This window comes from Mobula hypostoma, chromosome X1 (assembly GCF_963921235.1).
Source record: "Mobula hypostoma chromosome X1, sMobHyp1.1, whole genome shotgun sequence".
In the NCBI taxonomy this organism is placed as follows: Eukaryota; Metazoa; Chordata; class Chondrichthyes; order Myliobatiformes; family Myliobatidae; genus Mobula; species Mobula hypostoma.
In genome coordinates, this window is record NC_086128.1 from 40,889,177 (window position 1) to 40,901,725 (window position 12,549).

The following is a 12,549-nucleotide window of genomic DNA, read 5'->3' on the forward strand; positions in this document are numbered from 1 at the left end:
CAATCCTTGGAAGTTTTCGTGTTTTATTGTTTTACAACATTGAATCACAGTGGATTTGACTTGGCCTTTTTTGACATTGATCAAAAGAAAAAGACCCTTTCGTGTCAAAGTGAAAGCAGATCTCTACAAAGTGATCTGAATTAATTACAAATATAAAACACAAAATAATTAATTGCATAAGTATTCACTCCTTTAATATGACTCACCAAATCATCACCGGTGCAACCAATTGGTTTTAAAAGTCACATAATTAGTTAAACGGGAATCTGTTTTTTGAGACCTGTGTGCAGTCAAGGTGTTTCAATTAATTATAATAAAAATACACCAGACTAAATGCTATGTTTGGCGGAACCCAAACACCACACATCATCAAAAACACACCATCCCTACCGTGAAGCATGGTAGTGGCTGCATCATGCTGTGGGGATGCTTCACTGCAGCAGGCCCTGGAAGACATGTGAAGGTAGAGGGTAAAATGAATGCAGGAAAATACAGGGAAATTCTGGAGAAAAACCTGATGTAGTCTGCAAGAGAACTGCGACTTGGGAGAAGTGTTGTTTTCCAGTAAGACAATCACCCCAAGCATAAAGCCAAAGGAATGGCTTGGAAACAACAAGGTTAATGTCCTGCAGTGGCCAAGTCAGAGTCCAGACCTCAATCCAAATGAGAATTTGTGGCTGGAGTTGAAAAGGGCTGCTCACTCATGATCCCCATACAATCCAACAGAGCTTGAGCAGTTTTATATCAAAGAATGGGGGGAAAACTGCAGTATCCAGATGTGCAAAGCTGAAAGAGACCTATTCACACAGACACAAGGCTGCCAAGGTGAATCTACTAAATACTGACTTGAAGGGGGTGAGTAATTATGCAATCAATTAATTTGTGTTTAATAATTGTAATAAATTTAGACCAATTTGTAGAAATTTGTTTACATGTTGACACTAAAAGAGTCTTTCTCTGTTGATCAGTGTCAAAAAAGCCATATTAAATTCACTGTGATTCAATGTTGTAAGACGATAAAACATGAAAACTTCCAAGGGCGGTGAATACGTTTTAAAGGCACTGTATATGAGCCCTGTGAGGCTGGAAAAGATGTAATGCGTTAGCAACTTTTTTAACATGTTGAAATCTCATATTGGATTACAAAGAACATCTCTGTATGAAGGTGCAAAACAGACAAAAAATATGGTATTTACATCTGGACATAATAAAGTCAATGTACGGCTCCCATGGTCGCTGAAAAATTAAAGAGATGGCACGACCAGTTTTGATGACGCACAAGGTGCAATATTTAAAATCTAACTGAGGTTCAAACAAGCCATTAATATTTTAGACTCTTTACTGCAGACCATGGAGGGGAACAGTCAATGGATTTGAAATGAAACCATAATCTCCAGCTGTGCCAGCCATGGCATTGTTGGTATCACTTTCACCTCTGAGGGGGAAGATTGTAGGTTCAAATCCCGTTCCAGAGCTTTAACCACAGATCCAAGCTAATGTCCCAGTGCAACACTGAAGAAGTCAGCACCCTTGTCATTTGTGTCAGATACAGAAGATAACTTGCTCTTAGGTAAAAGACATTACAATATTTTGAAGAAGGATCAGGGCAGAGGAATGGGGATGTTGGTGTAAAGTGATGGAACTGGTATATTTGTCAATATTTACCACTCAACCAATATTATTAAAACAGATGACCAAGTCATGATCACATTGCTGATTATGTGTACATTGGATGTTTTTCTCATTAGAACATTTTCAGTGCTACGAAAGCATTTCCGTAAGACATAGAAACAGAATTAAGCCGTTCAGTTCATCAAGTCTGTTCCATCATTCCATCGTGGCTAAATCATTATCCTTCTCAACCCTATTCTCTTGCCTTCTCCCCGTAGCCATTGACATCTTTACATCCAAGAACCGATCGACCTCCGCTTTAAATATACCCAATGACTTGGCCTCCATAGCTGTAGCAATGAATTCCACATATTCACCACCCTCAAGCTAAAAAAAAAATATCCTCACCTTTGTGCTAAGGAGATGTCCTTGTCTTTTTAGACTGTGCCCTCTGGTCCTAGGCTCCACCACTACTCATGTCCTCTCTGTCTAGGCCTTCAATATTCGATAGATTTCAATGAGATTCCCTCAACAATCTTCTAAACTCTAGCAAGTACAGGCCCAGAGCACGAAACACTCCTTATTCGTTAACCCTTTCATTCCTGGGATCATTTTTATGAACCTTCTCAAGTTCCTCTCCAATGCAGCACATCCTTTCTTAGATAAGGGACCCAGATGGAGTTCAACCTCGATAAGTGTGAGGTGGTTCATTTTGGTAGGTCAAAAATAATGACAGAATATAGTATTAATGGTAAGACTCTTGGCAGTGTGGAGGATCAGAGGTTAGGGTCCAAGTCCATTGGACACTCAAAGCTACTGCGCAGGTTGACTCTGTGGTTAAGAAAGCATATGGTGCATTGGCCTTCATCAACCGTGGGATTGAGTTTAAGAGTTGAGAGGTAATGTTGCAGCTACATAGGACCCTGGTCAGACCCCACTTGGAGTACTGTGCTCAGTTCTGGTCGCCTCACTACAGGAAGGATGTGGAAACTATAGAAAGGGTGCAGAGGAGATTTACAAGGATGTTGCCTGGATTGGGGAGCATGCCTTATGAGAATAGGTTGAGTGAACGCCGCCTTTTTTCCTTGGAGCGACGGAGGATGAGGGGTGACCTGATAGAGGTGTATAAGATGATGAAAGGCATTGATCGTGTGAATAGTCAGAGGCTTTTTCCCAGGGCTGAAATGGCTAGTATGAGAGGGCACAGTTTTAAGGTGCTTGGAAGTAGGTACAGAGGAGATATCAGAGGTAAATTTTTTTTACACGCAGAGAGTGGTGAGTGTGTGGAATGGGCTGCCAGTGACGGTGGTGGAGGCAGATATGATAGGGTCTTTTAAGAGACTCCTGGACAGGTACATGGAACTCAGAAAAACAGAAGGCTATGGGTAAGCCTAGGTAATTCTCAGGTAAGGACATGTTCGGCACAGCTTTGTGGGTCGAAGGGCCTGTATTGTGCTGTAGGTTTTCTATGTTTCTAAAACTGCTCACTGTACTCCAAGTATCATCTGAATAATGCCTTATAAAGCCTCATCATTACATGCTTGCTTTTGTATTTCAGTCCCCACGAACTGAATGCTTTCTTACCAACTCATCCTGCAAGTTAACTCCCAAGTCCCTTTGCAACTTTGATTTCTGAATTTGCTTCTTATTTAGAAAATATTCTGTGCCTTTATTCCTTTTACCAAAGTGCATGACCATACACCTTCCTACACTGTAACCCATCTGTCACTTCTTTGCCCATTCTTCTAGTCTGTTTAGTCCTTCTGCAAATGCCCTGCTTCCTCAGCAATACCTTCCCCTCCACCTCTCTTTGAATCATCTGCAAACTTGGCCAAGTCCTTGACATGTAATGTGAAAAGAAACAGTTCTAACATCGACCTCTGTAGACCACCACTAGTTATCAGCAGCCAACCAGAAAAGGCTCTCTTTATTCCACTCTTTGCCTTCTCTCAGTCAGCCAATATTCTATCCATGCTGGTATCTTTCCTGTAATACCATGGGCTCTTTTCTTGTTTAGCAACCTCATGTGCGGCACCTTGTCAAAGGCCTTCTGAAAACCAAGTAAACAACATCTACTGACTTAGCAACCACAAAAGGCTCCCTTTATTCCCAGTCTTTGCCTCCTGCCAGTCTATCCATTGTTTGCAAAATGGCTTATGACATTCTGAGATCACAAAACTGTATACTAAGGTCTATACTTCTTGTTCTAATGTTGAAACGGAAGAAATTATCAATGATCTCAAACTTAAGATTGAAATAAATAAAAGTAACCAAATAGTGAAAAGAGATAAAGAACTTGTAGAAATCATTAAACAAAATGTGAAAACTGCTCCCATGACTTTGCCAATGGGCAATGCCAGATAAGAGAAACAGTGGAACAAAGCTTTGTGGAAAAATTATGGAGAAATAATATATAATAGGCACAATCTCCAAAGGTGTTTTTCATAGTATTTAATGCTGAGATTTTCTAGTTGTAAGCAAAATGGAATAAATTTGGGAGGACACAACATATGAAAATTGGGGGATTGAAAATGAGCCTGCTTTTTGAGTAAGGATCTGTTTTTTCTGAGGAAGCGCAGATAGTAGAGCAGGTGAGTGTTGGTGGCTGTGGGGACAGAACCACCGACAGTGTCAATGAGTATGGCAGCCAACCAGATGGTAGGTATGATGAAAAGTGTGCTGCTCACATTCAGGGCTGATGGACAATCTGCATTGGGAGAAGTGATGGGGAGAGAAGCAGGCTAATGTTACACAATGCAAATATTACACCAAACTCAATTCTATTCTTTTTCCTCACTAAATTGAAAAAAGTGCTGGTATAATCATGTCATGAGTTACTTAATATTGAAAAAATATCTGCTTCAGATTCACACACAGGTAGGTTAAAATAATTTGAATTATATTTATGTAAAATATAAATGTAAACTGAAAATTCAAAACAGGGAAAAATTAAATGCCTATGTGGCATGGCTCAAATTTTAAAATAATTGTACTTGGGAAAACAGGGTGAAGTGTTGGGATGCTTCAATTAAATTGTCCAGTTGATTCCTGATGCCTGCGGTTTACTAACTCATCACTAAAACTGAAATTCTATTTTCTGTGCAATAACTCCAGCTTTTATCAGCAGGATACGTAAAATATTGTTTTAAAAAAAACAAATTCAATTGCCATAGGGGAGTAGGTTTAATGTCAACATGATTGGATTATTAGACTGCCTTCATAAAGTAAGACTTGAAGGATGTATGAAACTATAGTTGCAGTTACATGCATATTATTAAGGCAGACTCACACCAGTCATTCCAATTCAGAAATGATTTGTTGTATATGGAGTGCTCTAAAACATTTCTGAGATGGTGAAAAGGCACTGCATCAATAAGTTTTAAATCAAAATTTCATGAGTGCTGAAGACACTCAAGTCAATAGGGACCCTCCAGAGAAGAATAATATATTTGTATTGCACGAATTAGGTTCTAATATTAAAGAAATGCAATGTATTTGCAGAAAATTTCTACAGAGCCAATAAAATGTTCCTAACTTCCAGTTCTCACTTTAACAATTCAAAATATTTAGTTCAGAAGAAAGAATGGATCCCTTCAGCTGTTGTAACAAATCTCTCCCGTGGCAAATGAGATTGTCTAGACATTATTTGTGGAAGCTGGAACAAATATCATATCTCATTTCAAGAAAGAATAGAAAAAAAAAACATTTTTAGATCTACTGGTCTTACAGAATTCACAACTTGAATTAGTTATTTCAATGTTTTTTAAGAGAGGATATGTCTGATTGTGAACTTAATTTGATAAGATGTTTTATAGGGTGCTTGGTATAAAAATGTATATATACTTCAAGAAAAAAAATTATTAGCCTGAAGAGAAAGTGAACTCATGAAAGGTTAGAGGGAATAGTTTTCATGGCTCTTTCCTAGCTCCTCCCCTGCTGGTCCATTGCAGTATACATTATATCCTTAGCTTTGATCATTTGTTCTCTGTATAATTTTGAGACCATCAGGCATGATTCTCAGTAGTTCTGTGTGGGCAAGAGACATCAACTGGTTAACTTATTTGTCTCAGGTTGAAGACTGGTGTTGATGCACATTGGGTGGATTGGAAGTAGTTTCTCCCTCATGTTAAGTGATAAAAGTAGTGCCCACCTGTATCATGCGACTGGAAGTGATTTTACTTCAGTGTCTCTGGATTACAAGTGTTCTGCTATCTTGGCAGTGGTTTTCTTTTTGTGTCATGGGATTGGAAGAAATATTCTTCTACTGTTACAATACTGTATTTTTTTATAATATTACAATAATTGGATCTAAATATAAAGAATACATGCAGGAGATTATTAAAAAGATACTTTAATAACATTATTCACCTTAAGCCTAGTCATTTTCAAGCATGAAGGCTGTACCTCAGCTGTTTCCATCTGTAATAAGAAAACAATATATATATATATATATATAAATCATAAAAATCGATATCATACTTCAGTAGACTTCCATTGTTAGCCAAGCAAGATGCAAGCATTCAAAAGAAATCAAGCTACGTGTAAGAATTGTGTTACATAGAAACATAGAAAATAGGTGCAGGAGTAGGCCATTTGGCCCTTCGAGCCTGCACCACCATTTATTATGATCATGGCTGATCATCCAACTCAGAACCCTGCCCCAGCCTTCCCTCCATACCCCCGATCCCTATAGCCACAAGGGCCATATCTAACTCCCTCTTAAATATAGCCAATGAACTGGCCTCAACAATGCTTGTTTTCATTAAACTCAATAATATGCTCATGTGGGGACTTCATGTAAGCATATTTGTGTGAATGAGACTCTCAATGAACAATTACATATCTATTCCAGAGTTCCTGGCTCTTGCTACTTAGCGAGAATTTATAGCTAAAATATCCCTAAAAAGAAAACATTGCAAGAAAACATTAAACTTTTTTACCTGTTTCTCAACAGTTCTTACTAATTATTAATAGATGCCAGTTATTAATGAAGATTTCTTACAGTCTAGATTATTTTACCAGAATTGTATTTACTTAATTGAAGGTTTGGCCAAGACTGCTGTCAGTAGAAGAAAACAATATTAAATTCAAAGGGAATCAACGATTATCAGTTCTTACTTTGACTATCATTAAATCATGAATAAACAAGAGTCTAACATGCTATGGTGATGTTAAATAACATAATTAAATGATGCTCTGATTTCCTATCACATACCAAAGATGTGCCGGTAAGTTAAATGACTAAAACTACCCCGTATAGTGCAAGTAAATGGCAAAAGACTCAAAGAAGAGTTGAGAGAAAACAAGTTGCAGGGCTACAGAGGGAAAGTGGAATAAAACTGCTTCATTGGGGGCTGGTTAGGACATAATGGGCCTCTTTGTTGTAAGAAAGGTGGATCTAATTCAGTTTCAGATCACCTGCTCTCCCCCTCCTTTTACCTAGCAAAATGCACTCATATATGCATTTCTACCCTCCCCCCCGATTCCCCTCTCCCCACATCCTCCATCTGCCCATCACCCACATACTCCTCCCACTGGGACCCCTCTCCCCAGTGTTCCTATCTGCCCACCATCCCTCCTTTATTTTGTTCCTCTTCACGTTCAGGAACGGGAAGGGAATAGTTACTCTATTGGGGGTATTCTATAGGTCCCCTGGTAGCAGCAGAGATACAGAGGAGCAGATTGGGAGGCAGATTTTGGAAAGGTGCAAAAATAACAGGGTTGTTATCATGGGTGACTTTAACTTCCCTAATATTGATTGGCACCTGATTAGTTCCAAGGGCTTAGATGGGGCAGAGTTTGTTAAGTGTGTCCAGGATGGATTCCTGTCACAGCATGTGGACAGGCCGAATGGGGGAATGCCATACTAGATCTAGTACTAGGTAATGAACCGGGTCAGGTCACAGATCTCTCAGTGGGTGAGCATCTGGGGGACAGTGACCACCGCTCCCTGGCCTTTAACATTATCATGGAAAAGGATAGAATCAGAGTGCACAGGAAAATTTTTAATTGGGGAAGGGCAAATTATGAGGCTATAAGGCTAGAACTTGCGGGTGTGAATTGGGATGATGTTTTTGCAGGGAAATGTACTATGAACACGTGGTCGATGTGTAGAGATCTCCTGCGGGATGTTAGGGATAAATATGTCCCGGTGAGGAAGATAAAGAATGGTAGAGTGAAGGAACCATGGGTGACAAGTGAGGTGGAAAATCTAGTCAGGTGGAAGAAGGCAGCATACATGAGGTTTAGGAAGCAAGGATTAGATGGGTCTATTGAGGAACATAGGGAAGCAAGAAAGGAGCTTAAGAAGGGGCTGAGAAGAGCCAAAAAGGGGCATGAGAAGGCCTTGGCGAGTAGGGTAAAGGAAAACCCCAAGGCATTCTTCAATTATGTGAAGAGAAAAAGGATGACAGGAGTGAAGGTAGGACCGATTAGAGATAAAGGTGGGAAGATGTGCCTGCAGGCTGTGGAAGTGAGCGAGGTCCTCAATGAATACTTCTCTTCAGTATTCACCAATGAGAGGGAACTTGATGATGGTGAGGACAATATGAGTGAGGTTGATATTCTGGAGCATGTTGATATTAAGGGAGAGGAGGTGTTGGAGTTGTTAAAGTACATTAGGACAGATAAGTCCCCGGGGCCTGACGGAATATTCCCCAGGCTGCTCCACGAGGCGAGGGAAGAGATTGCTGAGCCTCTGGCTAAGATCTCTATGTCCTCGTTGTCCATGGGAATGGCACCGGAGGATTGGAGGGAGGCGAATGTTGTCCCCTTCTTCAAAAAAGGTAGTAGGGATAGTCCGGGTAATTATAGACCAGCGAGCCTGACGTCTGTGGTGGGAAAGCTGTTGGAAAAGATTCTTAGAGATAGGATCTATAGGCATTTAGAGAATCATGGTCTGATCAGGGACAGTCAGCATGGCTTTGTGAAGGGCAGATTGTGTCTAACAATCTTGATAGAGTTCTTTGAGGAGGTGACCAGGCATATAGATGAGGGTAGTGCAGTGGATGTGATCTATATGGATTTTAGTAAGGCATTTGACAAGGTTCCACATGGTAGGCTTATTCAGAAAGTTAGAAGGCATGGGATCCAGGGAAGTTTGGCCAGGTGGATTCAGAATTGGCTTGCCTGCAGAAGGCAGAGGGTGGTGGTGGAGGGAGTACATTCAGGTTAGAGGATTGTGACTAGTGGTGTCCTACAAAAATCTGTTCTGGGACCTCTACTTTTCGTGATTTTTATTAAGGACCTGGATGTGGGGGTAGAAGGGTGAGTTGGCAAGTTTGCAGACGACACAAAGGTTGGTGGTGTTCTAGATAGTGTAGAGGATTGTCGAAGATTGCAGAGAGACATTGATAGGATGCAGGAGTGGGCTGAGAAGTGGCAGATGGAGTTCAACCCGGAGAAGTGTGAGGTGGTACACTTTGGAAGGACAAACTCCAAGGCAGAGTACAAAGTAAATGGCAGGATACTTGGTAGTGTGGAGGAGCAGAGGGATCTCGGGGTACATGTCCACAGATCCCTGAAAGTTGCCTCACAGGTGGATAGGGTAGTTAAGAAAGCTTATGGGGTGTTAGCTTTCATAAGTTGAGGGATAGAGTTTAAGAGTCGCGATGTAATGATGCAGCTCTATAAAACTCTGGTTAGGCCACACTTGGAGTACTGTGTCCAGTTCTGGTCACCTCACTATATGAAGGATGTGGAAGCATTGGAAAGGGTACAGAGGAGATTTACCAGGATGCTGCCTGGTTTAGAGAGTATGCATTATGATCAGAGATTAAGGGAGCTAGGGCTTTACTCTTTGGAGAGAAGGAGGATGAGAGGAGACATGATAGAGGTGTACAAGATAATAAGAGGAATAGATAGAGTGGATAGCCAGCGCCTCTTCCCCAGGGCACCACTGCTCAATACAAGAGGACATGGCTTTAAGGTAAGGGGTGGGAAGTTGAAGGGGGATATCAGAGGAAGGTTTTTTACTCAGAGAGTGGTTGGTGCATGGAATGCACTGCCTGAGTCAGTGGTGGAGGCAGATACACTAGTGAAGTTTAAGAGACTACTAGACAGGTATATGGAGGAATTTAAGTTGGGGGGTTATATGGGAGGCAGGGTTTGAGGGTTGGCACAACATTGTGGGCCGAAGGGCCTGTACTGTGCTGTACTATTCTATGTTCTATGTTCTCTATGTTCTATGTTTCCCTTCTGATCAGACTCCATCGTCTGCAGCCCTTGTTGCCTCCACCTATTGCCTCCCAGCCTCTGTCGCAATCTCCATTCTTTCCTCCCCCACACGACTCCATCTGTCAAACAACCCTCCTCACCTGGATCCACTTACCCCTTGCCAGCTCTTGCGCTAGCCCTCCCAAACAACTCTTAATAGTTATCTCCTCTCTACTCTTTCAGCCCAGATGAAAAGTCTTGACCCAAAACTTCAACTGCCCATTTGCTGACTGACCTGCTGAATTCCTCCAGCAACTCTTTTTTTCGCTCCAGATTTCAGTGTCTGCAGTCTCGTATCCCCAATTTTATGGGTGTAACTGCAGTTCTTCAAGTATACTTTTTAAACACAGCTGTTTCTATTTTGTGGAAACGTAAATATTCCAAACACTTCATGTAGTAATTAACTTTTGCTCTGTTTCAGCTGACGGTGACTATCAAGGGGGATAGATCGCAACTTCACTTATTTACTTGGCAGCATGAGAAAATCTTGATACGCAGGTTTTAAGCATGGTGATTTGAAATATCAATGTGGGAATTCACCTGAATTTGTATTATTCCCAGAATATGCTGCTGACAACCAATCCTGGATGCACCTGTATTAATGATATTATTGTATGTGCACAAGCACGCAATGCACATCATAAACTTCACTCGTTCCATATTAATCACAGCTCTCTCAAGCAGCAGGGGAATGTAGACTTTGGAAAGGCAAAAAAAAAGCCTGCTCCAGATCCCCATTGATTGTTTTCTCTTGGGAATGTTATTTGTGGAACTCAGGTGGGGAGATGATTAAACTCAGCAATTTTGACTGCTATTATTGAATTATCTGTGAACCGGACGAATAGGACATTATCAAATTTCTCACTGCTGTTTAACCACAGACTTTGATATGTCATTGCCGTCACGGGGAAAAATAAGGGGGATAAAACCTAAGAGAGGCAAACCATATGTGTATTTTTACAGGTTCTGCCACATAAAAAATAATCAGTTATGAGTGAAATATTTAACCAATTAATAGTGACACTAATAATTTAGTGCTAACAATGCTATGTTTTAAATAATCTGATTCCATAAAGTTAACTGCATAATGAAAACGATTTGGTATGAAATGAAAGCCTTTGTGCATGGTAGTTTTGCAAGAATATATATCAACTATTCCCACACGTGCACTGATGTTACTAAATATTGAAGTTTGGCTACAGAATTAGAGTAACATCCAATAAAAAAAGAAACGACATTGGAGAAGACCACACCCTTCTACTTATTCAACATAAATTCTGAATTGAAATTATCAACAGTTGTTTTCAGTGATAACAGGATAAAACCAGCAACTGTTAAGAGCATTATTATTTATGCACTAAATTTTTAATTGTGTTACGTAACAAAGCATGAGGTCAAGAGAAGAGGGGAGATGTATACTGTGCAGACAAAATGTTAAAAATATTCATGCTTTTCAAAGCATTAGAGGTAGACAAATACCACAATATGAATCTGTGGGCAACTGCAGCATCTGTGATGTAAGGATGCAATGGTTAATGAACACTTGCAATATTTGCAAGCTTTTGCATGAGGTGTACCTAGTGACAAAGTCAAAGCTATTAACCAACAGGGGAGAAACATTACAAAGCACCAGCAGTGCTCCATCACACTGTCATAGTGCCAACATGGTTCCCATGCCATTGAGCCCCTTGTCATAGTTGCAAGAAAGCACGCTGCAAATGCAATTAGAATCCTTGCCAAGGTCTCTCATTTGCTCTCCAGTCGGCAATGATAGGTCTAGTACCACAACACCAGCTGTATTCTTGGCCTCAGGAACCAAGCAAAATTTGTAAGAGGAGAATAGGGGAATTCATTGGGCAGAATAAATCTAAGATCATGTCGGCAACTGAAATACATCAGAACAACAGTCGGCTTTCAGCTGGAAGTGCAATTGATTACCCTGCCGAACACCAGCCATCAACTGGAAAAGAGCATTTCTGCAAAAAAACAAAACGTTCAGCTTAACAAAGTGAATCAGAAATGTAAATGCATAATGCTGAGCTTTTCCTGATCATCTGGCTGTTTTGTGTGACTGGGCATATAACCTTTGCTCTTGTGGCATGATTTTCACATCAGGGACACATGGATGATGTCATTTTTTTTGCAATATTATTTTAGGGAACATTATGGAAAAAAAAGACAAGTACCACTCGTTCTGGGACTTACCACTGTAGATTCTCAGAGGACAAACTGATCTTTCCACTCTAGGTCTGGCCTGTGGCGCTAATAGGCAAGTCTCTTTAGCTCTACCTGGTCCTCCTTATCTTCTCCTGCTGTTGATTTATCCATCAACAAATATCTATTTGTTAATAGATATTGTCTTGGTCTTCTGACTTTGTAATCTACCAAAAATCAAGCCCCCATTCCAGGGCCTGGGTTCCCGTTCTCCCACGCTTATGACTCATGAACTACAGAGGTGATCAGTGGAGAAACTTCATGCACTGCTTGGCACAATTCCTGCAAACACAGCTTGGGCCTTGATCATCTCCTTCACCTTCCAACTCCAAAGTTGCACTACAGGCCACCCAAACACCTTCTCCACAGGTATCAAAACCTTTCCCCTATCACCCAGCTCCAGCACGGGTTGTTCTGACTTACAGCAACCTCCTAAACCTGATCTCAGGCCCAACTCTAAGGGTCAATTTTTCCATTGAGAAAAGATATAACATCCATTCATTTTGCCTC

At 40.7% G+C, this 12,549-nt stretch overlaps 1 protein-coding gene across 5 annotated transcripts in view; it reads right to left on the bottom strand.

The window, feature by feature from the left end:
- The window catches only part of LOC134340596 (acyl-CoA-binding domain-containing protein 5-like), a 109,225-nt gene that overhangs the window by 16,913 nt on the left and 79,763 nt on the right, over positions 1-12,549 (bottom strand). For all 5 annotated transcript variants that reach the window (XR_010016591.1, XM_063038026.1, XM_063038024.1 and 2 more), the window contains exon 10: positions 5,980-6,030. Coding sequence is in view for 4 of the 5 variants with exons in the window: in XM_063038026.1 (XP_062894096.1) it covers positions 5,980-6,030 (51 nt within the window). In the remaining variant the exon portion in view is untranslated. The remainder of the gene's footprint in view (positions 1-5,979; positions 6,031-12,549) is intronic.